The 26800-nt window shown below is 46.5% G+C and overlaps 1 protein-coding gene across 3 annotated transcripts in view; it reads left to right on the top strand.

The window, feature by feature from the left end:
• Positions 1 to 26800, top strand: part of NR1H4 (nuclear receptor subfamily 1 group H member 4) — a 288102-nt gene that overhangs the window by 153683 nt on the left and 107619 nt on the right. For all 3 annotated transcript variants that reach the window (XM_069764302.1, XM_069764304.1, XM_069764303.1), the window contains one exon: positions 25150 to 25290. In XM_069764302.1, coding sequence (XP_069620403.1) covers positions 25150 to 25290 — 141 coding nt within the window. The remainder of the gene's footprint in view (positions 1 to 25149; positions 25291 to 26800) is intronic.

The raw sequence follows: 26800 nt of genomic DNA, 5'->3' as shown, positions 1-26800 counted from the left end.
CATTCTGCCCATACTTCCGTGTTTCCATTCTCCATGTTTCCATTCTTCCCTGTGTCTCCATACTTCCCCGTTTCCATTCTTCTCTGTGTCTCCATACTTCCCCGTGTCTCCATACTTCCCCGTGTCTCCATACTTCCCCGTGTCTCCATACTTCCCCGTGTCTCCATACTTCCCCCTGCATCTCCATTCTGCCCCCTGTGTCTTCATATTTCCCCCCGTGTTTCCATTCTTCCGTCTCCATTCTTCCCCCGTGTCTCCAAACATCCCCATGTCTCCATTGTTCCCCGTGTCTCCATTGTTCCCCCTGTGTCTCCATTGTTCCCCCTGTGTCTCCATTGTTCCCCCTGTGTCTCCATTGTTCCCCCTGTGTGTTATGTTTGCTAATGACAGGTATTATGAAGGCAATCCAGAAACACAGTGTGCTTAGCGATCAGAGCGCACACAGTGATCTGACAAATACCCAAAAATACAAGAACGAGCTCTGAGACGTGGAAACTCTGTAGACTGCACACCTGATCCTATCCTAAACACAACTAAAAGCGGCTGTGGATTGCGCCTAACAACTACCTAGGCAACTCGGCACAGCCTAAGAAACTAGCTAGCCTGAAGACAGAAAAATAGGCCTGACTTGCCCCAGAGAAATTCCCCAAAGGAAAAGGCAGCCCCCCACATATAATGACTGTGAGTAAGATGAAAAGACAAAACGTAGGGATGAAATAGATTCAGCAAAGTGGGGCCCGATATTCTAGGACAGAGCGAGGACAGTAAAGCGAACTTTGCAGTCTACAAAAAACCCTAAAGTAAAACCACGCAAAGGGGGCAAAAAAAACCCACCGTGCCGAACTAACGGCACGGCGGTACACCCTTTGCGTCTCAGAGCTTCCAGCAAAACAAAAGACAAGCTGGACAGAAAAAAAGCAACAAAAAAACAAAAAGCACTTAGCTATACAGAGCAGCAGGTCACAGGAACAATCAGGAGAAGCTCAGATCCAACACTGAAACATTGACAAGGAGCAAGGATAGCAGCATCAGGCGGAGTTAAGTAATGAAGCAGTTAACGAGCTCACCAGAACACCTGAGGGAGGAAGCTCAGAAGCTGCAGTACCACTTGTGACCACAGGAGTGAATTCAGCCACAGAATTCACAACAGTACCCCCCCCTTGAGGAGGGGTCACCGAACCCTCACCAGAGCCCCCAGGCCGACCAGGATGAGCCGCATGAAAGGCACGAACAAGATCGGAAGCATGAACATCAGAGGCAAAAACCCAGGAATTATCTTCCTGAGCATAACCCTTCCATTTAACCAGATACTGGAGTTTCCGTCTAGAAACACGAGAATCCAAAATCTTCTCCACAATATACTCCAATTCCCCCTCCACCAAAACCGGGGCAGGAGGCTCAACAGATGGAACCATAGGTGCCACGTATCTCTGCAACAACGACCTATGGAATACATTATGTATGGAAAAGGAGTCTGGGAGGGTCAAACGAAAAGACACAGGATTGAGAACCTCAGAAATCCTATACGGACCAATAAAACGAGGTTTAAATTTAGGAGAGGAAACCTTCATAGGAATATGACGAGAAGATAACCAAACCAGATCCCCAACACGAAGTCGGGGACCCACACGGCGTCTGCGATTAGCGAAAAGTTGAGCTTTCTCCTGGGACAAGATCAAATTGTCCACTACCTGAGTCCAGATCTGCTGCAACCTATCCACCACAGAATCCACACCAGGACAGTCCGAAGACTCAACCTGTCCTGAAGAGAAACGAGGATGGAACCCAGAATTGCAAAAAAATGGAGAAACCAAGGTAGCCGAGCTGGCCCGATTATTAAGGGCGAACTCAGCCAATGGCAAAAAGGACACCCAATCATCCTGGTCTGCAGAAACAAAACATCTCAGATATGTTTCCAAGGTCTGATTGGTTCGTTCGGTCTGGCCATTAGTCTGAGGATGGAAAGCCGAGGAAAAGGATAGGTCAATGCCCATCCTACCACAAAAGGCTCGCCAAAACCTTGAAACAAACTGGGAACCTCTGTCAGAAACAATATTCTCAGGAATGCCATGCAACCGAACCACATGCTGAAAGAACAAAGGTACCAAATCAGAGGAGGAAGGCAATTTAGCCAAGGGCACCAGATGGACCATTTTAGAAAAGCGATCACAGACCACCCAAATGACTGACATCTTTTGAGAAACGGGAAGGTCAGAAATGAAATCCATCGAAATATGTGTCCAAGGCCTCTTTGGGAACGGCAAGGGCAAAAGCAACCCACTGGCACGAGAACAGCAGGGCTTAGCCCTAGCACAAATCCCACAGGACTGCACAAAAGTACGTACATCCCGTGACAGAGATGGCCACCAGAAGGATCTAGCCACTAACTCTCTGGTACCAAAGATTCCAGGATGACCAGCCAACACCGAACAATGAAGTTCAGAGATAAGTTTATTAGTCCACCTATCAGGGACGAACAGTTTCTCTGCTGGACAACGATCAGGTTTATTCGCCTGAAATTTTTGCAGCACCCGCCGCAAATCAGGGGAGATGGCAGACACAATGACTCCTTCCTTGAGGATACCCGCTGGCTCAGATAAACCCGGAGAGTCGGGCACAAAACTCCTAGACAGAGCATCCGCCTTCACATTTTTAGAGCCCGGAAGGTACGAAATCACAAAGTCGAAGCGGGCAAAAAATAACGACCAACGGGCCTATCTAGGATTCAAGCGCTTGGCAGACTCGAGATAAGTCAAGTTCTTGTGATCAGTCAATACCACCACGCGATGCTTAGCTCCTTCAAGCCAATGACGCCACTCCTCAAATGCCCACTTCATGGCCAGCAACTCTCGATTGCCCACATCATAATTACGCTCAGCGGGCGAAAACTTCCTGGAAAAGAAAGCACATGGTTTCATCACTGAGCAATCAGAACCTCTCTGTGACAAAACCGCCCCTGCTCCAATCTCAGAAGCATCAACCTCGACCTGGAACGGAAGAGAAACATCTGGCTGACACAACACAGGGGCAGAACAAAAATGACGCTTCAACTCCTGAAAAGCTTCCACAGCAGCAGAAGACCAATTAACCAAATCAGCACCCTTCTTGGTCAAATCGGTCAATGGTTTGGCAATGCTAGAAAAATTACAGATGAAGCGACGATAAAAATTAGCAAAGCCCAGGAACTTTTGCAGACTTTTCAGAGATGTCGGCTGAATCCAATCCTGGATGGCTTGGACCTTAACTGGATCCATCTCGATAGTAGAAGGGGTAAAGATGAACCCCAAAAATGAAACTTTCTGCACACCGAAGAGACACTTTGATCCCTTCACAAACAAAGAGTTAGCACGCAGGACCTGAAAAACCATTCTGACCTGCTTCACATGAGACTCCCAATCATCTGAGAAGATCAAAATGTCATCCAAGTAAACAATCAGGAATTTATCCAGATACTCACGGAAGATGTCATGCATAAAAGACTGAAACACAGATGGAGCATTGGCAAGTCCGAACGGCATCACTAGATACTCAAAATGACCCTCGGGCGTATTGAATGCAGTTTTCCATTCATCTCCTTGCCTGATTCTCACCAGATTATACGCACCACGAAGATCTATCTTAGTGAACCAACTAGCCCCCTTAATCCGAGCAAACAAGTCAGATAACAATGGCAAGGGATACTGAAATTTTACAGTGATCTTATTAAGAAGGCGGTAATCAATACACGGTCTCAGCGAACCATCCTTCTTGGCTACAAAGAAGAACCCTGCTCCCAGTGGTGATGACGATGGGCGAATATGTCCCTTCTCCAGGGATTCCTTCACATAACTGCGCATAGCGGCGTGTTCGGGCACGGATAAATTAAATAATCGACCTTTAGGGAATTTACTACCAGGAATCAAATTGATAGCACAATCACAATCCCTATGCGGAGGTAGAGCATCGGACTTGGGCTCTTCAAATACATCCTGATAATCAGACAAGAACTCTGGGACCTCAGAAGGGGTGGATGACGAAATCGACAAAAATGGAACATCACCATGTACCCCCTGACAACCCCAGCTGGATACCGACATGGAATTCCAATCCAATACTGGATTATGGGTTTGTAGCCATGGCAACCCCAACACGACCACATCATGCAGATTATGCAACACCAGAAAGCGAATAACTTCCTGATGTGCAGGAGCCATGCACATGGTCAGCTGGGCCCAGTATTGAGGTTTATTCTTGGCCAAAGGTGTAGCATCAATTCCTCTCAATGGAATAGGACACCGCAAAGGCTCCAAGAAAAACCCACAACGTTTAGCATAATCCAAATCCATCAGATTCAGGGCAGCGCCCGAATCCACAAACGCCATGACAGAAAACGACGACAAAGAGCATATCAAGGTAATGGACAGAAGGAATTTGGACTGTACAGTACCAATGACGGCAGACCTAGCGGACCGCTTAGTGCGCTTAGGACAATCAGAAATGGCATGAGTGGAATCACCACAGTAGAAACACAGACCATTCAGACGTCTGTATTCCTGCCGTTCAACTCTAGTCATAGTCCTATCGCACTGCATAGGCTCAGGTTTAACCTCAGGCAGTACCGCCAAATGGTGCACAGATTTACGCTCGCGCAAGCGTCGACCGATCTGAATGGCCAAAGACAAAGACTCATTCAAACCAGCAGGCATAGGAAATCCCACCATGACATCCTTAAGAGCCTCAGAGAGACCCTTTCTGAACAAAGCTGCCAGCGCAGATTCATTCCACTGAGTGAGTACTGACCATTTCCTAAATTTCTGACAATATACTTCTATATCATCCTGACCCTGGCACAAAGCCAGCAAATTTTTCTCAGCCTGATCCACTGAATTAGGCTCATCGTACAGCAATCCGAGCGCCAGGAAAAACGCATCGACACTACTCAATGCAGGGTCTCCTGGCGCAAGAGAAAATGCCCAGTCTTGAGGGTCGCCGCGCAAAAAAGAAATAATAATCAAAACCTGTTGAATAGGATTACCAGAAGAATGAGGTTTCAAGGCCAGAAATAGCTTACAATTATTTTTGAAACTTAGAAACTTAGTTCTATCTCCAAAAAACAAATCAGGAATAGGAATTCTTGGTTCTAACATAGATTTCTGATCAATAGTATCTTGAATTTTTTGTACATTTATAACGAGATTATCCATTGAAGAGCACAGACCCTGAATATCCATGTCCACACCTGTGTCCAGAATCACCCAAATGTCTAGGGGAAAAAAAAAAAAAGTGAACACAGAGCAGAAAAAAAAAAAAAATGATGTCAGAACTTTTTCTTTCCCTCTATTGAGAATCATTAGTTAGGCTCCTTGTACTGTTATGTTTGCTAATGACAGGTGTTATGAAGGCAATCCAGAAACACAGTGTGCTTAGCGATCAGAGCGCACACAGTGATCTGACAAATACCCAAAAATACAAGAACGAGCTCTGAGACGTGGAAACTCTGTAGACTGCACACCTGATCCTATCCTAAACACAACTAAAAGCGGCTGTGGATTGCGCCTAACAACTACCTAGGCAACTCGGCACAGCCTAAGAAACTAGCTAGCCTGAAGACAGAAAAATAGGCCTGACTTGCCCCAGAGAAATTCCCCAAAGGAAAAGGCAGCCCCCCACATATAATGACTGTGAGTAAGATGAAAAGACAAAACGTAGGGATGAAATAGATTCAGCAAAGTGGGGCCCAATATTCTAGGACAGAGCGAGGACAGTAAAGCGAACTTTGCAGTCTACAAAAAACCCTAAAGCAAAACCACGCAAAGGGGGCAAAAAAAACCCACCGTGCCGAACTAACGGCACGGCGGTACACCCTTTGCGTCTCAGAGCTTCCAGCAAAACAAAAGACAAGCTGGACAGAAAAAAAGCAACAAAAAAACAAAAAGCACTTAGCTATACAGAGCAGCAGGTCACAGGAACAATCAGGAGAAGCTCAGATCCAACACTGAAACACTGACAAGGAGCAAGGATAGCAGCATCAGGCGGAGTTAAGTAATGAAGCAGTTAACGAGCTCACCAGAACACCTGAGGGAGGAAGCTCAGAAGCTGCAGTACCACTTGTGACCACAGGAGTGAATTCAGCCACAGAATTCACAACACCTGTGTCTCCATTCTTCCCCCTGTGTCTCCATTCTTCCCCCTGTGTCTCCATTCTTCCCCCCCCGTGTCTCCCATCCTGCCCCTGTGCTGCTTTCAATAAAAAATTAAAAAATCTTTCCTCTTACCTGGCCGCGCTCCTGCGGCGATGCTCCCTCATGTCAGTAATGCCCTGATAGCAGCCCTGGTGATATACTATACATTTATGTATTATCTGTCTATGCATTGTACCTGTGTGTTAAATGCAACAGGTAGAGTTTATGTGAATAAAGTCTTCACTGGGGGATGGGCTCAGGGCTCTGTATCAATGACATGAGGCAGCCTGTCAGAGAATACAGCTAATGATTTAGTGACGGTGTTCCCCAGCTCTGAGCTCTCTGGTCGGTGCTGTGTGTGGATGAGAATCCTACACCAACCAGATAACACAAAGCTCCGGGGTCACAGTCAGTAAATCACTGCTTCTAGTCTCTGACTGCAGCTCCTGCCTCCTCTCTTTACTCTGCTAAACAATCGAACACATTCAGACCCTTCTTTACCTCCTGTTCAGGGGGTGATTGAGGTCCTGCACACAGCTTCCCTCCAGCCACGAGTGTGCAGACGCTGTTTGTCCTGCACAGGCTGGAAGTGTGTGCAGTGAATGGACAAGAAGGCATCTAGCAGGTGCCAGACAGGACGAGCCGGGAGGAGGAGCAGGAGGAAGAAGACAGATGGGAGATGCTGCACCGTGCACACAGTTGTGAAAGAAGTAAAGAAGCCTTACTGTTGGTAAGTGACGGTGACCGGACCCCTTGCCTCTGGTTCTGGGTGAGCTGAGGCAAAGGGGGGCGGGGCCCGAGCAGCCAGCATTTCCGGGCCCTCCTCTTTCCTCCTGATCTCCGGGCCCCATACACCAGTAAGGGCTGTAATGCCCTGATGGCGGCCCTGATAATAACAGACGCGGATTCTTTACAGTAAGAGCAGTGAGACTATGGAACTCTCTGCCGTATGATGTTGTAATGAGTGATACATTACTTAAATTTAAGAGGGGACTGGATACCTTTCTTGAAAAGTATAATGTTACAGGTTATATATACTAGATTCATTGATAGGGCGTTGATCCAGGGAACTAGTCTGATTGCCGTATGTCGAGTCGGGAAGGAATTTTTTTCCCCAATGTGGAGCTTACTCTTTGCCACATGGGTTTCTTTGCCTTCCTCTGGATCAACATGTTAGGGCATGTTAGGTTAGGCTATGGGTTGAACTAGATGGACTTAAAGTCTTCCTTCAACCTTAATAGCTATGTTACTATGTTACTATGTTATTCCTCCTGGCAGAACAGAGATTAATCTGCCCTATTGGAAATCCCTGTGCTCACACCTGAGCTCAGTTATCCACACCTTTTCCCTTTATAATCTGGGCTCTTATACAAATCCTTCTCAGGGCTAGCTTTATTGCTGCATGGCTAACGGATGAAGAGGAGTTCATATGAGAAGGAGAGTTGGAGGAGTTATTAGTGACTATTGATTGGTTTGTATGCATGGTAATTCCTTATCTTTCTCCATTTTAGTTTATTCCCCTACCTTCACACCCCGGTGCTTTCCTTTGTTATATGTGAGTGAATATTTTGTATGCTTGGAGTTTTCGGTAAACCCTTGTTTGTGTTGCCTTGTTTGTCGGGTTGGTGTACAACGGTGCACAGTAGCGCCAATCATCCTTGGGTAAGGGAAAAGAACAGATGGAGGGCTAACTCAGGAAATAAGGCAAGGGTGGAGGGCCTGGCATTTTCACCATCTGAAGTATCCAGGGTAGCAGGGCCAGCTAGGGAGCCCCCTAATGTTAGGGGCAGGGAAGGAGCCCCTGGTCCCGGGTCACCCAACAGCTGTGTCATGACATTAGCTCTGACTGCAACAATTTTCTCTGATCCATGAAGGATTCAATCACTGCTCTTATGGGGAAATTGCAGCAGCTCAGTCAGGAAGTGGTGGATTTATGCATGGTGGTTTTGCAGCACCCTAATACATCTGGTTGTGGGAATCTCATCTCTCAGGCAAACCATAGTGCCAAGATCGCTTTGCTTGACAGGTTCTCTGGGGGGCGTGACAAGTTTGTTATTTTCAGAGGGACCTGTATGTAAACTGTACTTGAGGTTACGTCCAGTTTTCTCAGGTACAGAGGAGCAACGTGTGGGGATAGTAATCTTGCTCCTTAAGGGGGACCCTCAAGCATGTGTGTTTTCTCTCCCGTCTGACTCTCAGTCGCTTCAGATAGTGGAGGGATTTTTTTCAGGCACTAGGCCTTACATATGATGACCCTGATCGCGTCTCCTTATCTGAATCCACACTGCACCAACTTCAGCAAGGAGACTGGCCAGCGGTGGAATATTGCTCTGAGTTCCAGAGGTGGGCCCCGGATACAAAGTGGAATGACCCTGCACTCCGTAGTCAGTTCTGTGAGGGATTTACAGTAAGGGTAAAGGATGCCTTAGCTCTGTCTGAGACTCCTGACTCCCTTGAGGCAGACATGCCTCTGGGTAGAGTAGGGGAGGAGCTAATTAGGAGGGAAAGTTAGTCAGTCAGTGAAAGGATGGAGAAGCAGTAAGATGTGCTGAGAAGGAGCTCCCTGTCAGAGGGGGCTAGAGAAAGATTGTGGAGAAGTAGAGCTGAGCAGACATGTGGGTCTGCAGCTCCTGACAGACAGAACAGAGAATTGAGAGGGAGAGATTGAAGGAAGCTCCTAGAAGGACAGAAGGTGTCCTAGGGGCACGGGAAGTGCAAAAGCCACCCGTAGGGCCCGTATCCAGATGAGGAGGGACCAGGTTGCAGCTAGGGGACCGACCTCAACTCAGTGGAATACTTCAAGTTCAGCTAAGAAACCGAAAGCCATGGCTTTTGCAAGAAGCACAGCTACATCCACCCATACTTCACCAAAAAGGCAGCCGTATAGTATCCAGGGGACTCAGAGAACGTCGCCCGACCAGGTTCATGGCTGCTGGCTTGGGACACTGTGAGTTAGGGGCTGGGCAGAAGAAGTGGAAATCCAGTGTAGTGAGATGGCCAGAGAAAGGCATATGAAAGGAGTCCTGGAAAGGTGCATCTCAATCTACCTGGGAGTTTGCTGGACCACTGACCTGGAGAACACAGCATCTGGCTAGCATTTGTGTAGTGGAGAACTGTGAGTAAAAGTGGAAACTGCACCTTACTGTGCATTTTCATTATTTCTACAACACCTGCCCGGCCTGCCTCAACCACCATCATCTCATCATTTATACATACAGTTGCCCTGGGGTTTAGCTCTACCTGTGGAGAGCTGTACCAACTCTGCTTTATCACCATTAGCCCAAGTGGACTCTGAAGCAGCATCGGCTAATACCTTTATTGCCGAGTACCACAGGTGGCGTCACAAACAAATCCCCTTTCCCATAAACTTTATTTCATCTTTAATTGGATGCCCAGGGCCACAGACCGGGTCATCGCTGCCGTGACCACATCCCCTTTAAGAACTGTCTGACCCGGTCCGTGTCAGGTAGGGAAGTGATGCTCTGCAGATACATGCACAGGTAGGGAAGTGATGCTTTGCAGATACATGCACAGGTAGGAAAGTGATTGACTACAACTGCTATCACCGTTGCCTGAGCTCGCTGATCGCAGGGAGACCAGGCAAGGATGATGACAGTTGTAGTTAGTTCTATTCCCAGGTGCTGGGTGCTAACAGTACTGCTTTTCTGAGCCGCCAGAGCATTTAATTCTGGTATGTGCAATGGTTTTTAGGGCTGATCTCAGCTGCGTAATGTCAGCTGCCATCATTCCCTGGTGTAAGTAATGGAGACACCCCCACTACTAACCGAGACCTGGCGAGACCCAGCGACTCTGAAGAGCGGCGACGGTAGTAACAATACCGCTCTTCACAGTTGCCGAGCTCAGCGCAAGACCCGGAATATCTGAAGAGTAGTAACGTTACTGAGTTACTGATGTCACCGCTCTTCAGAGTCACTGGGTCTCATGCTGCGCAGCGGAAACCAAAAGTGGCTGTAGGCAAAGTTTATGGAGCATTAGAATGAGGTTCCATAGACTTTGGTCATCTCAATCCCTTCATTATCTACGAGATCCAGTTATGTAGGTAAAATAGCGGCTTTTCTTGGTACTGCAGCTCAAAGCAATAATGTAACAACTCTGCTGGCATCACGTCATGGCCTCACATCTCTCACACTATCTTACCCACTGATCCAGGTCATGATGTGGTTTCTGTTTCATGCCAGCTCCATGTTCTGTGTCTCTGCTCTCTGCATGCCTCATGGCTGTGTGTATAGGGGGTCGGCGCCTGAACGCTCTGGTTCTTATAGGAATCAGGTGCATCTGTCTAATCAGTTCCTGACCAATTATCAAGAGGCCTCCTGTATATAGTGCAGCTCCACCCTGTGGTCTGGGCCTGTGCAATGTGTTAGCTCAGTTAGTGTTTAGCTGCTGAGTTTGCCTAGCCTTGCTCTGAGTTACTCCCTCTCTGGAGGCTTTTCTCTGTGCTATTGCCTTGATCTTGTAGTCCGCCCTCCAGGAGGCAGAGAATATCCTGGTCCCTGTGTCTTTGTCCTTGTGTCTTGTTCCTTTGCCTTGTCTGTACTTAGTCTTATCTGTCTCCTTGTCTGTGGCTTCCTTCCCTGCTGTGTCTTTCCTTGTGTTTTCAGTCTGCTTACACTCCGCACTCTTGCGGCTCTGCCTGCCCTGTATCTTGGTAGCTTTACCGCTGCTCCGCACTCCTGCGGTTCTGCTCCGTTCTACTCTGCTCCGCTCCCGTTGCTGCAGAAACCTCTTTCTGCAATTCTTGCGGTTCCACTCTGCTTAGCTTCTGCAGTATCTCTTGCTGCAGCTTCTCTCCACATTCTTTGTGGCTCTGCTCAGCTTTTGTTGCTACGCTATCTCTTGCTGCTTTTCCACTCCTATCTGCAGTCTTGCACTCCTCTCCTGTGTGAACAGGTCCCTACCTGTTTCTTCATACCTCATTCCTTTCTACCTGTTCCTTCATATTTCATATCTGTTCCTGCACCTCCAGTGTGAACAGGTCCCTACCTGTTCCTCCAAACTATATATCTGTACCTGCACCTCCAGTGTGAACAGGTCCCTACCTGTTCCTCCAAACTACATATCTGTTCCTGTACCTCCAGTGTGAACAGGTCCCTACCTGTTCCTCCAAACTACATATCTGTACCTGCACCTCCAGTGTGAACAGGCCCCTACCTGTTCCTCCAAACTACATATCTGTACCGGCACCTCCAGTGTGAACACGCCCCTACTTGTTCCTTCATATACCACATCAACCAATCCTGTGTTCCTGCCAGTCCTGCCGTTCCTGCCCTGCCTTCCAGTCCTGTGTTCTCTGCAGTGCCTCCCAATCCTGTGTTCCTGACAGTCCTGCCGTTCCTGCCCTGCCTTCCAGTCCTGTGTTCCTGCTGTCCTAGCCAGTCCTGTTTCCTGCCGTGTCTCTGCCAGCCCTGTGTTCTCTGCCGTGTCTCTGCCAGCCCTGTCTCAGCCGTGCCAGCCTACTCGTCTGAGTTCCAGCCGTGCTCTTCTGCCAGTCCTGCCTAATGCCCGCACCAATCCTGGTGTTCCTGTCTCCCAAGTGGGATCAGCAGCCACAGCCAGACACCACCCTGGAGTAGCACCTGGCAGCTGCCTGCTGCACAAGCCTGACCTCACCATCAGAGGCTCCAGTGAAAACCCAGGCAGCTGTCATAGTCACGCCCCTTCCAGGGTAGTCTGGTTTGTAGCACAGTGGGGCCACAAACCCCCCGAGCTCACGCCCACCAGTCAGGGCGCGAGCGTGACAAATAAATAGGACTGAGCTGTAATACTGGATACAGCTATGATTATATGTTATATAGTCGTGTTACACTCCCTTCACTTCTTGCAACCTACAAGTGTACAAGGATATTATAAATCACTATGTGACAAGTGGGCCTGTGTAACGTCAAATGCCAGGGCTGAATTTTAGTCCCAGTCTGGCCCTGGTTGTCTTCCACCGTTTTTTGCATGGATCCGGTGAAAGTCAGGGCGATATTGGATTGGGATTGTCCAGAGTATTTGAAGGCGTTACAAAGATTTTTAGGTTTCGCCAACTACTACCGTAAGTTCATAAAGAACTTTTCGGTAGTAGCCAAACCTCTTACAGATGTGGCCAGGAAGGGGACAGACTTCTCCAAGTGTTGCAGTCCTGCCAGGGAGGCATTTGATACATTGAAAAGGTGTTTTTCTTCTGCGCTGATTCTAATTCAGCCTGATGTCTCTCAGCCTTTTATCATTGAGGTCGATGCATCTGAGGTGGGAGTGGAGGCTGTATTGTGGCAGGGTGTGTCCCTGCAACCCCCGTGAAGTCCCCCAGGCTACCGGAGTCTTCTTCCAGGAGAAAATGGCGGGTGTATGCGCAATGCACCCGTCGAGATCTGCCGGGGCGGCACCCGGCAACAATAGGAAATTTTACCTATTGGTTAATTTTGATCATTGTGATAGACCTTATCACAGTGATCAAAATAAATAGTAAATCAAACCCCCCTTTATCACCTCCTTAGTAAGATAAAAAAATAATAATAAAAAAATGCATTTATTTCCATTTTTCCATTAGGGTTAGAGTTGGGCTAAAGTGAGTTGGCTAAAGTTAGGGTTGGGCTAAAGTTAGAGTTGGGCTAAAGTTAGGGTTAGGGTTGGGCTAAGGTTAGGGTTGGGGCTAGGGTTGGGTGGGGCTAAAGTTAGGGTTGGGCTAAAGATAGGGTTGGGTTTAGGGTTGGGCTAAAGTTAGGGTAGGGTTAGGGTTGTGGTTAGGGTTGGGATTAGGGTTAGGGGTGTGTTAGGGTTAGGTTTGTGGTTAGGGTTATTTTTAGGATTGGGATAAGGGTTAGGGGTGTGTTGGGGTTAGGGTTGGAGTTAGAATTGGGGGGGGGGTTCCACTGTTTAGGTACATCAGGGGGTCTCCAAACACGACATGGCGCCACCATTGATTCCAGCCAATTTTGCGCTCAAAAAGTCAAATGGTGCTCCTTCCCTTCTGAGCCCTGCCATGCACCCAATCAGTGGCTTTTCTCGACATATGGGGTATCGGCGTACTCAGGACAAATTGCACAACAAATTTTGTGGTCCATTTTCTCCTGATACCCTTGTGAAAATAAAAAAAAATGGTTCCAAAGTAATTTTGCACATTGCTTTAGTTTTCGTGAAGCACCTGATTAGTTAATAAACTTCTTGAATGTGGTTTTGTGCACCTTGATGGGTGCAGTTTTTAGAATGGTGTCACTTTTGGGTATTTTCTGTTATATTGACCCCCCAAATTCCCTTCAAATGTAAGGTGGTCCCTAAAATATGGTTTTGTAAATTTTATTGGAAAAATGAGAAATCGTTGGTCAACTTTTAACCCTTATAACGTCCTAACAAAAACAACTATGTTTCCAAAATTGTGCTGATGTAAAGTAGACATGTGGGAAATGTTATTTATTAACTATTTTGTGTGACACCACTCTCTGATTTAAATGTACAAAAATTAAAGGTTTGAAGTAATGGGAGAAATCGTGGTTTAGTTCTGCGTTGCTGAATCACTGAAAGTGTGGTGTGGTGTTTCCTGATGAAGGAGTCTTAGAACTCTGAAACGCGTTGAATAAAAACCACATTTATTAATACGTCCGGACTTTCAGTGATTCAGCAGCGCAGAACTAAACCATGCTTTCTCCCATTACTTCTATCTAACGTCCGGTTTCTACTGGACCTGTAGATCTGCTGCAGCGAATTCTCTCAAAGCTTTAATTTAGGCTACTTTCACACTACCGTTGTTCGGCAGACGTCAAACTGCGTCGTTTTGTGAAAAAAACGCATCCTGCAAAATCTCCCACAGGATGCGTTTTTTTCCCAGAGACTTGTATTGGCGATGCATTGCGACGGATTGCCATACGTCGTGTGCGTCGTACGACGGATGCATCGAAATTTAGCGACACGTCGTCTGGAACAAACCTTGATTGTAACTTTTTTTATCTCCGCCTAAAAAATGTGTCGCGACACATCCTGCGGCATGCGTCGTTGGCTACAATGGAAGCCTATGGACGCAGGATCCGTCGTACGACTCAATGCAGCGCTGCAATACGTTTTTTACACTGAGCATGCTCAGATTCAGGATTTTGTTGCAAATTCACCAGACATCCCCAAATCCATATAAACCTGGCCTGGGCCTTCAACCCCAAATGTGCCAGCAAGAAGCCTGCCAGCAAGACTCCAGCCTCCCTGCAAGACTCCAGCCTGCTTCACTACAGGGAGCAACACTTCGGCCACCCAGACTCCTGCCACAACCAGACTCCAGCCACCATGGAGCCAAGAGCCAGCCATTCCAGATCACGCTACAGCCTTCAAACCAGTGTGAGTACTGCCATTTTTGTGTGCGTCTGTGTGCATGTATCTGCATGCGTGTGTATGCATGTGCATTTCTGTCTGTATGATGTACTGACTACAGCAAGAGCTAAAAACCTGAATATAGCTATAGGTCTGCCATCGTTCTGCAACAGCCAGCGTCCGGCCAGCGTCCAGATCCACCCTGAGGCCTGCCACGGTGAAGACAGCCAGCATCCAGCTCCAGCCGGAGGCCTGCCAGCATCCCAGACAGTGTGATTTGGGCGTTTTTTACATGTGTATGTGTAAGAGGGTGATGCTGTTATGGACAATAAGAAACACGCTATCACTTTAAGAGGCTGCATCCCCTTGTCTGGTGTGATGGTATGTTCTGCTTTTTTCCCCTACTCTAAGGGTACCGTCACACAGTGAAATTTTGATCGCTACGACGGCACGATTCGTGACGTTCGAGCGATATATCTGTGACGTTCGAGCGATATCGCAATGTCTGACACGCTCCTGCGATCAGGGACCCCGCTGAGAATCGTACGTCGTAGCAGATCGTTTGAAACTTTCTTTCGTCGTCTAGTGTCCCGCTGTGGCGGCATGATTGCATGGTGTAACATATATCGTATACGATGTGCGCATAGTAACCAACGGCTTCTACATCGCACATACGTCATGAAATTATCGCTCCAGCGTCGTAGATTGCAAAGTGTGACAGCAGTCTACGACGCTGGAGCGATATTGTTACGACGCTGGAGCGTCACGGATCGTACCGTCGTAGCGATGAAAATTGCACTGTGTGACGGTACCCTTACGGGTGTTATGAGCTGGTCGGTGCTGTGTGCTGTGTTGGAGCTGAAGCAGCGTGGAGAGAGGAAGTTTCTAGAGAGGATTGAGAGAACTTTGTGCTGTTCTGCCGCAAGAAGGAACTTTGGCTGCAAGAAAGATTACACAGCTTGAGACGAACTGCGTTTGCTAAATAGACTTTCCCGGTTACAGCAAAGGGTGGCTGTTCTGTGCTAGTTTGTGAAGCCACGAAGATACTGAGAAGGGGACTTACAGTTTCCAGGAGCAAGGAGAAGACCACGCTTTGCAGAGCTGACAGGAATCCGTGCGCACCACCGTTTTGGACTTCGGGGGCCCCCTGGGACTGGACCTGTGTCCCCAACATCACCGTGAGTTTGTTCCTGTATGGTGCACCTGTTAGGGCCTAGTGCAGGCTTCAGTACTTAGAGCACGGTAGCCGTGTGGCCTGTTTAGTAAAGGCCAGGGAGGTTATATGCAGAGTAGCATTGATATTTGTTTTGTTGTGTAAAGTTGCTTGTGGGACAGACTCTGAGTTTGTAATTGTTGAAGCACGGTGCTATTTTACAGACAAGATAGCTCATGTGCAGGCTCGGACTGGCCCACCGGGGAAGCGGAGGATCCTCCGGTGGACCCTGGCACTGACACCTGCTGGCAGGGCCTCCCCCCGTTCCAGGGCCCCCCACCACCACCGCCGCCCCAACCCCCCACCACCGCCGCCCCCCCCGCCTTGAATACTCACCCTGCCTGCTCCAGCGATGGTCTCGGCGTCTGCACTGCAGCTCGTCCTGAACAATCGGTCACGTGACACCGCTCATTAAGATCATGAATATGCGCATATTCATGATCTTAATGAACGGTGTCACATGACCGCTCAAGCAGGAAGAAGGTGCTGCGCTGGCGCCGCCGCCTGGAGTCGGGACAGAGCGCGAGGGATGTCGGCACGGCCGTGCAGTGGGACAGGTGAGTATGAGGGATGGAGGGACGGGGGGACGGGGGGGAGGAAGGAGGACATAAGCCGGCGCGCCGAGCAGGAGCGGGTGCGGAGAGAAAAGCCTGCATACAGGGGGGAATATAAACCATGCAGGGGGGAATATGAGCCATGCAGGGGGGAATATGAGCCATGCAGGGGGGAATATGAGCCATGCAGGGGGGAATATGAGCCATGCAGGGGGGAATATGAGCCATGCAGGGGGGAATATAAGCCATGCAGGGGGGGAATATGAGCCATGCAGGGGGGAATATGAGCCATGCAGGGGGGAATATGAGCCATGCAGGGGGGAATATGAGCCATGCAGGGGGGAATATGAGCCATGCAGGGGGGAATATGAGCCATGCAGGGGGGAATATAAGCCATGCAAGGGGGGAATATGAGCCATGCAGGGGGGAATATGAGCCATGCAGGGGGGAATATGAGCCATGCAGGGGGGAATATGAGCCATGCAGGGGGGAATATAAGCCATGCAGGGGGAATATAAGCCATGCAGGGGGGAATATAAGCCATGCAGGGGGGAATATGAGCCATACAGGGGGGGATATAAGCCATGCATACAGGGGTGGACTATGAGCCATGCATACAGGGGGGAATATGAACCATGCATACAGGGGCGGACTATGAGCCTTGCATACATGGGGGAATATAAGCCATGCATACAGGGGCGGAATATGAGCCATTCATACAGGGGGGGGATATGAGCCATGCATAGGGGGTGGGGAATATGAGCCATGCATACATGGGGAGATATGAGTCATGCATACAGGAGGGGGTAATATGAGCTATGTATATGGGATAGGAGGGAGATGAGCCATGCATACAGGAGGGGGGGTCATTATACAGTATTGAGCATCATGTGTGGCCGTTATACAGTATGGAGCATCATGTGTGGCCAATGGACATTATACAGTATGGAGCATCATGTGTGGCCGTTATACAGTATGGAGCATCATTTGTGGTCACTATACAGTATTGAGCATTATGTGGGATCATTATACAGTATGGAGAACTGTGTGGCCGTTATACACTATGGAGCACTATGTGTTGGTGGTCATTATACAGTATGGAGCACTGTCTGGCCATTATACAGTATGGAGCAATGTGTGGCCATTATACACTATGGAGCATCATGTGTGGCCATTATACAGTATGAAGAACTGTGTGTGGCCATTATACAGTATGCAGCATCATGTGTGGCCGTTATACAGTATGGAGCATCATGTGTGGCCATTATACAGTATGGAGCACTGTGTGGCCATATTTTTGTTTGCTTATAATTATTGTATATAAAACAGTGTGATCAGCAGTGCTAAATGGCTGCAGTTGGGACGTGGATATGGGTGTGACTAGTTGTGAAATGGGTCTGGTCAGAGGCGTGGACTAAAATTTGCCGCAGCGCACTACGCGTGCCGCAAACTTTATACCTCCTTCCCTTCTTCAAAAGTTGGGAGGTATGGTACCACATTTGCCAGATCACGGCAAGTGCCGCAAATCCCATAGGGAATGAATGAGGCCGAAGGCAGTGTTGCTGTAAGTGATCTGTTACGCGGCAGATGCAGAAAAACTGCCCAATATGCTGCAAAATGCGACTTTCACATCAGCGATTCTTGCCAAAGTCACTGCCAATAGTGTAATACTCACCAAAAGGGGAGGCAGCACTAAAAGTGCCTAGGGCAGCAGAAACTCTAAATACGGCCCTGGGGGGCTACATTATATTCTGTGAGGGGGCTACCCCAACGCTTGCTACATTATTAAGACGTGAACTACCTTATATTATACCCTGATATTAGGGCTTTTTACCGCACAATTGGTGGTCTTGTATCTATTTCTATGTAGCTACATAGTGGGCCCCAATAATGATTTTCTCTGGTGGGCCCAAGGTGCTCCAGTCCGACGCTGCTCATGTGCATTATCTTTTGTTATTGTAAACCACTGTTTGCATCTTCCTTGTCCCTTCCATTCCCTGTCTGCCAATAAATCTATCCTTTGTTGTTTGCACCTCATCTTGTGTACAGTAGTCTTCCTGCACCGTGGTGGTCCCCCGGCCATCGCTTCATATGTGTGCGTGTCTGTATGCGTCTTGTGTTTGGGTCCGCCTGTGTGCTTTTGTGCATCTGTGTGTGTTTGCATAAGCCTATGTGCTTTTGTGTGTGTGCATCTGTGTGTATCTGCGTACGGCTGTGTGCTTTTGTATGTATGCCTGCACCTGTGTTATGCCTGCACCTTATGCCTGCGCCAATGTTATGCCTATGCCTGTGCCTGTGTTTTTATGCCTGTGTTATGCCTGCGCCTGTGTGCTTTTGGGCATGTGCATGCACCTGTGTGCTTTCAGGCATGTGTGTGTGTGCGTCTTGATGATTGCGTGTGCATGCGTCCATGCTTTTTGGTTAATTCCCTGTTTGTTTGTTTTTGTTTTTTTATCTGATGTATTTAACAAGTATAGTGGTCTGTGCAGCATGTGGTTTCAATGTGTGGGCGTGTGTTTTGCGTGTGTTTTTTTTTTTCTCTTTAAAATGTTTTTATTTTTACTGTTGAAACCATGCCCTGTTGATGTTCTTGTATTTAAAATAAAGAGCATTTTAGCTCCTAATTGTGATGGTATAAAAAAAAGGAAATTAAAAAAAAATTTAATAAAATGTTTTAGAAAAATGTCTGTTGTATCATTTCACAAAGGTAAATTTAAAACTGGTGTATGTACAAATGGCCACACATGCAATACAGAGTTGGTTGAGGTTTTTTTTTAATAAAGGTATTTTTTTAAAGGTTTTTTATTTGGGAGGGGGAGAATTTGTAAAGGGATATTTTAAAATGACATATGTGGTAAATACCTTTTAACATGGTGGGTTGGCCTTTCAATTTTTATTTTTTTGGGGGGTGGGTGGAAATGGTTATGTGCATTGGGTGTATTTGTTTTTGGGTTTGTTTCTCTAAACTGTTGGTGTTGGCCTGCATGTACATTGCTCACATCATTGTAGCAGGGTGGTTATTAAATTTTGAACATTACCTAGTTTGGGGGGTGAGTCTAACTATAAATTCTTTATACCTACAGAGCCACCAGGGACACACACAGCCACCTCTGCCATACCCCAGGGACCACCCAGACGTGCACACCCATCCAGATTTTTTCCTGAAGTAAGTTTTGAAGACCCTAAATCTGCCAATTCAATGTGTATAGCAGATTACAAGTGTCTTTTTACTTACAGAGCCACCAGGGACCACAGCCACAGTGTCCTCTTCTGACAGCCCTTCTCCAGAGCAACAGCGTGTATCGGTCAGTTACCAAAAAATTTAAAAATGTTTTTGTTTTTATACTTTACAGTTATGTTAATCACTACATGCATTAATTATGTTTTAACAGAAAGCTGAAGCAGCAGAGGGCCTCTCAGAAGGGGATGAGACGGGTGGAGAGATGCAAGTAGCGGACGCACAGAGTGTAAGTTGTGGCAAAACAGTTGCTTCACACATCACAGTGCACCCAACACAAAACAGATCTTCATACATCACTGTACACATAAAACATGTGCCTACATCAAAGATAATTATTTTCCTTTTTTTTAGTCTGCTGCTGCACATTCTGGCCAACGCCGTGAAGGTTCTCCCAGCTGCTCCCAGAGTCGGCGTAATCGCCGCCACGGTCAGCCAGTAGTGAGTTGTAATATTTTTTTTTTCTCTTGGTAGTTTTGTGTTTCAGTGCACTAATTTTTTTTCTTTTTCTTTATTTTCACAGTCTTCACAGCGAGCTCCCGACACAGATGATGATGAACGACTAGATATGGACCGCCTCATTGAGGAGGTCCGCGAGCGGGAGCCGCTGTGGAACATGGCTGACCGCAGGCATGCTGATACACATGTGACCCGTCGGCTCTGGGATGAAGTGTGCCAAAATCTGTTTCCGAGGTGGGAGGACCTTCAGCCAAGGCAGCAGACTAAAGAATGTAAGTATTCACTTTTCAGTGATGTTTTGAGCTGAATGGAATGTATTGTAATTAACACTTTTTTTTAAATTTCATTCTTGTCTTCACAGGTGAAAGGGTTAGGAAGCGGTGGCGGTCACTCAGGGATCGCTTCAAGAGGGAGTTTAACCAGGAGATGCAGGACGGAAAAGGACTCGCTACAAGTATGGCCCTGCCCTGTCCTTCCTCAGGGTAACAATGCTGAGTAGAACGTAAGTATTCAACAGCCCATTAAATAACCATGTTAACCTGTCTAGCTTTGTTTGGTTTCAGTCAGGGATTTTTCCTATCAATATATTAATTGTTTTTTTTTTCTTTCACAGCACCGTCTGCATCCATTGGGCGCCTGCATCTACCTTGGCGCCCTCTGGAGCGATGTCTCAGGAGTCCGCCACCGAGGGCCACGTCGGTAGACCTCACACCTCTGACCCCTTGTCTGATGCTTCCGGTACCATCCACTTCCGCTGCCCCAAGCACTGGAGCATGATTGCAGCCTTCATTACTTGAATCTGATGCTCAACAGTTAGCGTTCCCTTTACCCCATCCCTCTGATCCTGCCACCTCTAGACCACCATTAGGTTTGTGGCGGCAGCGACAGAGGGGTCAGGAAAGGAGCTATGCTCCTGAGTTCTTACATCTGAATGCATCCTTCCAAAGCTCTTTCAAAATTTTGGGAGAGCAAGTGACTACTGGGTTCAACATGATGCAGATACGCATGAGTGAACACAGTAGTCGCTTGGATAGGCTGCATTCAGATGTAAGTCAATCTCCAGGCAACCTTTTTTTTCAATCCATGCTCAGGAGCATGGAAAAGCTTTCTTTTGAGCAGCAGATGTGGGTAATGAATAGCTGCCATGATGCTCTACTTAAGGTCCTGTTCGAACCCCAAACTACCCACACACCTCCCCACACAGCCACTACGACATTTCCACCCCAGGCACCATTTCCACCACAGGCCCCATCCCAGGCCCCATTTCCACCACAGGCCCCATTTCCACCACAGGCTCCATCCCAGGCCCCATTTCCACACCAGGCCCCATGCCAGGCCCCATTTCCACCCCAGTCCCACCATTACCAAACCCAGTCCCAATATCCACCCCAGTCCCCCCATTACCCAACCCAGTCCCAATACCCAACCCAGTCCCAATACCCAACCCAGTCCCAATACCAAACCCAGTCCCAATTCCCATCCCGGCCCCCAAACCAAATGTCTTCCCCATTGTTTTCTTCCTTGTCCAGTTTTTCTTCCCCATTTAGTATGCCACCTACCCCAACCCCACCCCCCTCTGCTCAGCCTCCCCTCCTGTTTTTTCCCACCCTTCCACTGCACCCCAACCCAGTAGGCTCTCCCCACCTATTGACGAGGTCCAACCTTCCAGCCCCTCCGCTAGTATCTCCACCCCACACTTTGAAGACCTCTAAATGTGTTTGGTTTTATTATTGTTTTAAAACAATTTAAAAAAAAAAAGTTGTAACAAAGATGATAATTTGAAAAAAAAAAAAAAATACAGTTTATTTTTTTACAAAAATAATAATACTGCTTTCCCCCAAAAAAAATACAAAGAAAATTTAAATAAAATTCATTTTGATTTAAACTCTACTCTTTGTGTCTGTGCCTTCATTTAGGTAAGCTGGTATGGTAACTAACAAAAGGTAAAAAAAAATTCAAACACCACACGGTAAAAGGTAAAACATATTGGGTTTATTAACAAGAAAATCACACTTTTGGAAACTAATTAAACTTGGTGTCAATAAAAACACAGTTTGTACAGAAACATAAACCCCTGAGACATGAAATAAAGATGTCACACTATGTTGTCTTGCCATGGAACACGGCCTACAGGTAACACAAAATACTCTGCAAAGTGGTCCCTCATTCTGGTAACAGAACCTGCAGAGCGAACAGAGCTGCTGCGGTAATCCCACAAGGTTGTCTCTGATTCTTCATCATCCACAGAAACAGGCTCCTTGGAAACTACAAAGTTATGGAGCACCACACAGGCCTTCACAACCTCATCTACTGTTTGTGTGTTCAGTCTTATCGCAGTTAGAACTCGCCACTTTGCAGTTAATATTCCAAAAGCACACTCGACCACTCGTCTGGCTCGAGTAAGGCGGTAATTAAATACTCTTTTTGTTCTGGTTAAATCTCGGCTAGCATATGGTTTTAGTAAGTGTGGCGATAACTGGAAAGCCTCATCACCAACACATACATATGGCATGGGTGGTCCAGTTGTTCCCGCCAGTGGTCTGGCTGGCGGAAAATCATATGAATCTCCATACAAGCAACGGCCCATCGGAGAGATTTTTGAATACTTGGGAGTCGTTGGACCGGCCATAGGCTCCAATGTCCACAGCCAGGAATTTGCAGTTGGCATCTGCTATTGCCATGAGTACTATGGAAAAGTACTTCTTATAGTTGTAGTACTCAGAGCCAGATCCTGCCGGTTTAGCATTACGGATGTGTTTCCCATCGACTGCACCAACACAATTTGGGAAATGGCACAGTTTCTCAAACAGTTCTGCACTTGTCAGCCAGATGTCCATTGTCGGTTGCGGTATGTACTCCTGCTGCAAGGTATCCCATATAGCCCAACAGGTCTCTTTCACAATTCCGGAAATTGTAGATATTCCAAGGCGGAACTGGTAGTGTAGAGAAGTTAGGGATTCTCCTGTAGCCAGGAAGCTGTGAAAAACAAATAAAAATGTTAGGAAAAATTGCAAAGACAACATTTTTAAGCAATTTAAAAAAAAATTTTTTTTGTTTTATGTTAAAGTTTCAATAAATGGCACTGTGGAATTTTTTGTGCATGGAGCAGGTGTTACAGTGGAATGGCCACAAACAATAAAAAAAATAACATGCTGCAGAAAATGCATCGCAATGTTTCAGCGCATTATTTTCTGCAGCATGTTCACTGCTGAGGTTGTTTTCTATAGGTTTAAAACATTAAATATGAGCAATGATATATATATAAAAAAGAAAAAAAAGGCTTACCGCAGTGTCACCATCAGCCGCTCCGCCGGTGTGATGGCAAGCCTCATGCGTGTGTCCTGCCATTGGATGACATCCCCAACTTGGTCCAGCAACAAATCAAAATGCTCCTGCCTCATCCGAACATAATTAAAAAATTTGTCCGGGTTCTGCCGCAACTCCAGGTAGAGACTTGAATGGACGCCCCGGGTCATCCGTAGTTCATTTATAGGATGTATCCATAGTTGTCTCCGGCGCCGTTGCTGCAGAATAATCCTCTATGTTGCTGCTGCCTCCTTCTCCCGCACTATTATATCCAGCCGATTGGTCTCAAAAATCACATCAGTTACCACGCTCGCAATCCTCCCAAGCACTCCTTCCATCTCTGCCGCTTTCTCTAAACCCTTTCAAAGATGAGCTGTAAAAACAGTCAGTATATAGTTTTCCCTATTTTCCAGTAGCCAATCACATTTGGGAGACTCCCATTTTAAAAACGGATCCGTCATAAAAACGGATGCAACGGATGCAACGCATACAGTATTTCGACGGAACCGTCTAGCGGATTTGTGACGGATCCGTCAAAATGCTGTATGCGTTGCATCCGTTTTTCACTACTTTTAACGCATCCGTTTTTTCACAAAACGACGTATTTTGACGTCCGCAAAAAAAACGCTAGTGTGAAAGTAGCCTTAGCTACATCTGGTGAGTAATTTAATCGTATCAACCAACCGACTATATCTCAGATGATACCCTATTTTTGCTCTATTTCCTCCAACAGTATTCATTAAAATTAAAAGTTTGACAATTGCAAAATTTTCAAAATTTTGGCCAAATTTCCGATTTTTTTCATAAATAAGCGCAAGTTATATAGAAGAAATGTTACCACTAAGGCCTCTTTCACACTTCTGTCTTTCAGCTCCCGTCACAATCCGTCGTTTTTTGAGAATGCGGGATCCTGCAAAAAAATTAGCAGGATCCTGCATTTTCTCATAGACTTGTATTAGCGACGGATTGTGACGGATGGCCATCCATTTCATCCGTTGTGCACTGGATCCTGCATACAAAAACGGTCCGTCGGGCAGAGAAAACGTTCAGAGGAACGTTTTTTCTGCACGTCGGAAAATTGGTCAGCGACGCATCCTGCGCTGCCCGTCACTGGCTACAATAGTAGCCTATGGGCGCAGGATGCGTCGCTTCCTGTGAAAAGCAGGAATCCAGCGACTGGTCCCGCCTTTTCAAAGAGAGCATGCGTGGAAGAATTTCCCATCAGGGAAATTCTCTCTCGCTCGCATTCTTTCTCTTTTTACTATTGATGCTGCCTACGCAGCATCAATAGTAACAAGATATAATGTTAAAAATAATAAAAAAATAAATCGCAATATTCTCACCTACCGACGTTCCCGCGCAGCGTCACCGATGTTCCCAGCAGCTAGTGTTACTTCCTAGTAATACATTGCGATAACTCGCGAGAAGTCGCGGTCTCGCAGATTTCGCAATGTATTACTAGGAACGCTAGTTGCTGGGAGCATCGCTGTGCAGAAACGCCGGTAGGTGAGAATACTGCGATTTTTTATTTTTTTAACCTGGTTTGTGTTGTGTATGCGCATACACAACAGGTGCACATAGGCTCGACGGGTCCGTAAGAAAGACGGGCCCAGTGCACACATTTTACACAATCTGCACAGGATCCGTCATTTCAACGTCTTGACGGATCCTGTGCAGATTTGGAAGACAGAAGTGTGAAAGAAGCCTAACATGAAGTACAATATGTAACGAAAAAACAATCTCAGAATCAATGGGATACATTTAAGTGTTCCAGAGCTATAACCTCATAAATTGACAGTGGTCAGCATTGTAAAAATTGGCTTGGTCAATAAGTACCAAATTGGCTTTGCCACTAAGGGGTTAAAAAAAAGGTTCACACAAATCGGCATTAAATTCACCCACTCTGCTTTGAATCTGCAGGATTTTTCAGAAGAAGTATTACTAAAAATGCTGTTTACAAGTGTAAAAATGGAGGCAACTGTGAAATGGATATGTACATGAGGAGGAAATGCCAGGAATGTCGGCTGCGGAAATGTAAAGAAAAGGGCATGCTTGCCGAATGTAAGTAATTTAGTAAATCTCCTGCTTGTTATTTGTTTTATTCTCCTTTGTTGTTATTGTTATTCATTTATCTGTGTTACATTATATAGATTATCAATACATGTCCTAACTCATTAGTAATTGATTACTTGATATTACAGTGGGGAAAAAAGTATTTAGTCAGCCACCAATTGTGCAAGTTCTCCTACTTAAAAATATGAGAGAGGTCTGTAACTGACATCATAGGTAGAGCACAACTATGAGAGTCAAAATTGAGAAAACAAATCCAGAAAATCACCTTGTCTGATTTGGCAAGATTTATATTGCAAATTATAGTGGAAAATAAGTATTTGTTCATTAACAAAAGTTAATCTCAATATTTTGTTATATATCCATTGTTGGCAATGACAGGTCAAACATTTTTTGTAAGTCTTCACAAGGTTGGCATACACTGTTGGTGGTATGTTGACCCGTTCCTCCATGCAAGTCTTCTCTAGAACAGGGATGTTTTGGGCCTGTCGCTTGGTAACACGGATTTTCAGCTCCCTCTAAAGGTTTTCTATGGGGTTGAAATCTGGAGACTGGCTAGGCCACTCCAGGAAATTCATATGCTTCTTTCAAAGCCACTCCTTTGTTGCCTTTGTGGTGTGCTTCAGATCATTATCATGCTGAAAGACCCATCCACGTTTCATCTTCTCTTCAATGCCCTTTCTGATGGATGGAGGTATGCACTCAAAATCTTACGATACATGACGCCATTCATTCTTTCATGTACACGGATTAGTCGTCCTGGTACCTTTGCATAGAAGCAGCCCCAAAGCATGATGTTGCCACCTCCATGCTTCATAGTAGGTATGGTGTTCTTTGGCTGCAACTCAGCATTCTGTCTCCTACAAACACAATGAGTTTTGTTTCTACCAAACAGTTCTACTTTGGTTTCATCAGACCATATGACACCCGTGTGGTTCTGGGATTTGTGCTCACTGTTCTAGTGATCATTTTGACCCAACGGGGTGAGATCTTGCGTGGAGCCCCAGATTAAGGGAGATTATCAGTGGTCTTGTATGTCGTCCATTTTCTTATCATTGCTCCCACGGTTGATTTCATCACACCAAGCTACTTGCCTTTTGCAGATTCAGTCTTTCCAGCCTGGTGAAGGGCTACAATTTTGATTCTGGTTTCCTTCGACAGCTCTTTGGTCTTCACCATAGTGGAGTTTGGAGTGTGACTGTTTGAGGTTGTGGACAGGTGTCTTTTATACTAATAACAAGTTCAAACAGGTGCCATTACTACAGGTAATGAGTGGAGGACAGAGGAGTCTCTTAAAGAAGAAGTTACAGGTCTGTGAGAGCCAGACATCTTGCATGTTTTTAGGTGACCAAATACTTATTTTCCACCATAATTTGAAAAATAAATCTTGCCAAATCAGACAAGGGGATATTCTGGATTTTCTTTTCGCAATTTTGACTCTCATAGATGTGGTCTACCTTTTTAATTGGGAGAACTTGCACAATTGGTGGCTGACTGAATG

Source organism: Ranitomeya imitator, chromosome 4, assembly GCF_032444005.1.
Source record: "Ranitomeya imitator isolate aRanImi1 chromosome 4, aRanImi1.pri, whole genome shotgun sequence".
NCBI lineage: Eukaryota > Metazoa > Chordata > Amphibia > Anura > Dendrobatidae > Ranitomeya > Ranitomeya imitator.
Note: the sequence above shows the minus strand (reverse complement) of the source record. Positions and strands in the feature narration are given on the sequence as shown.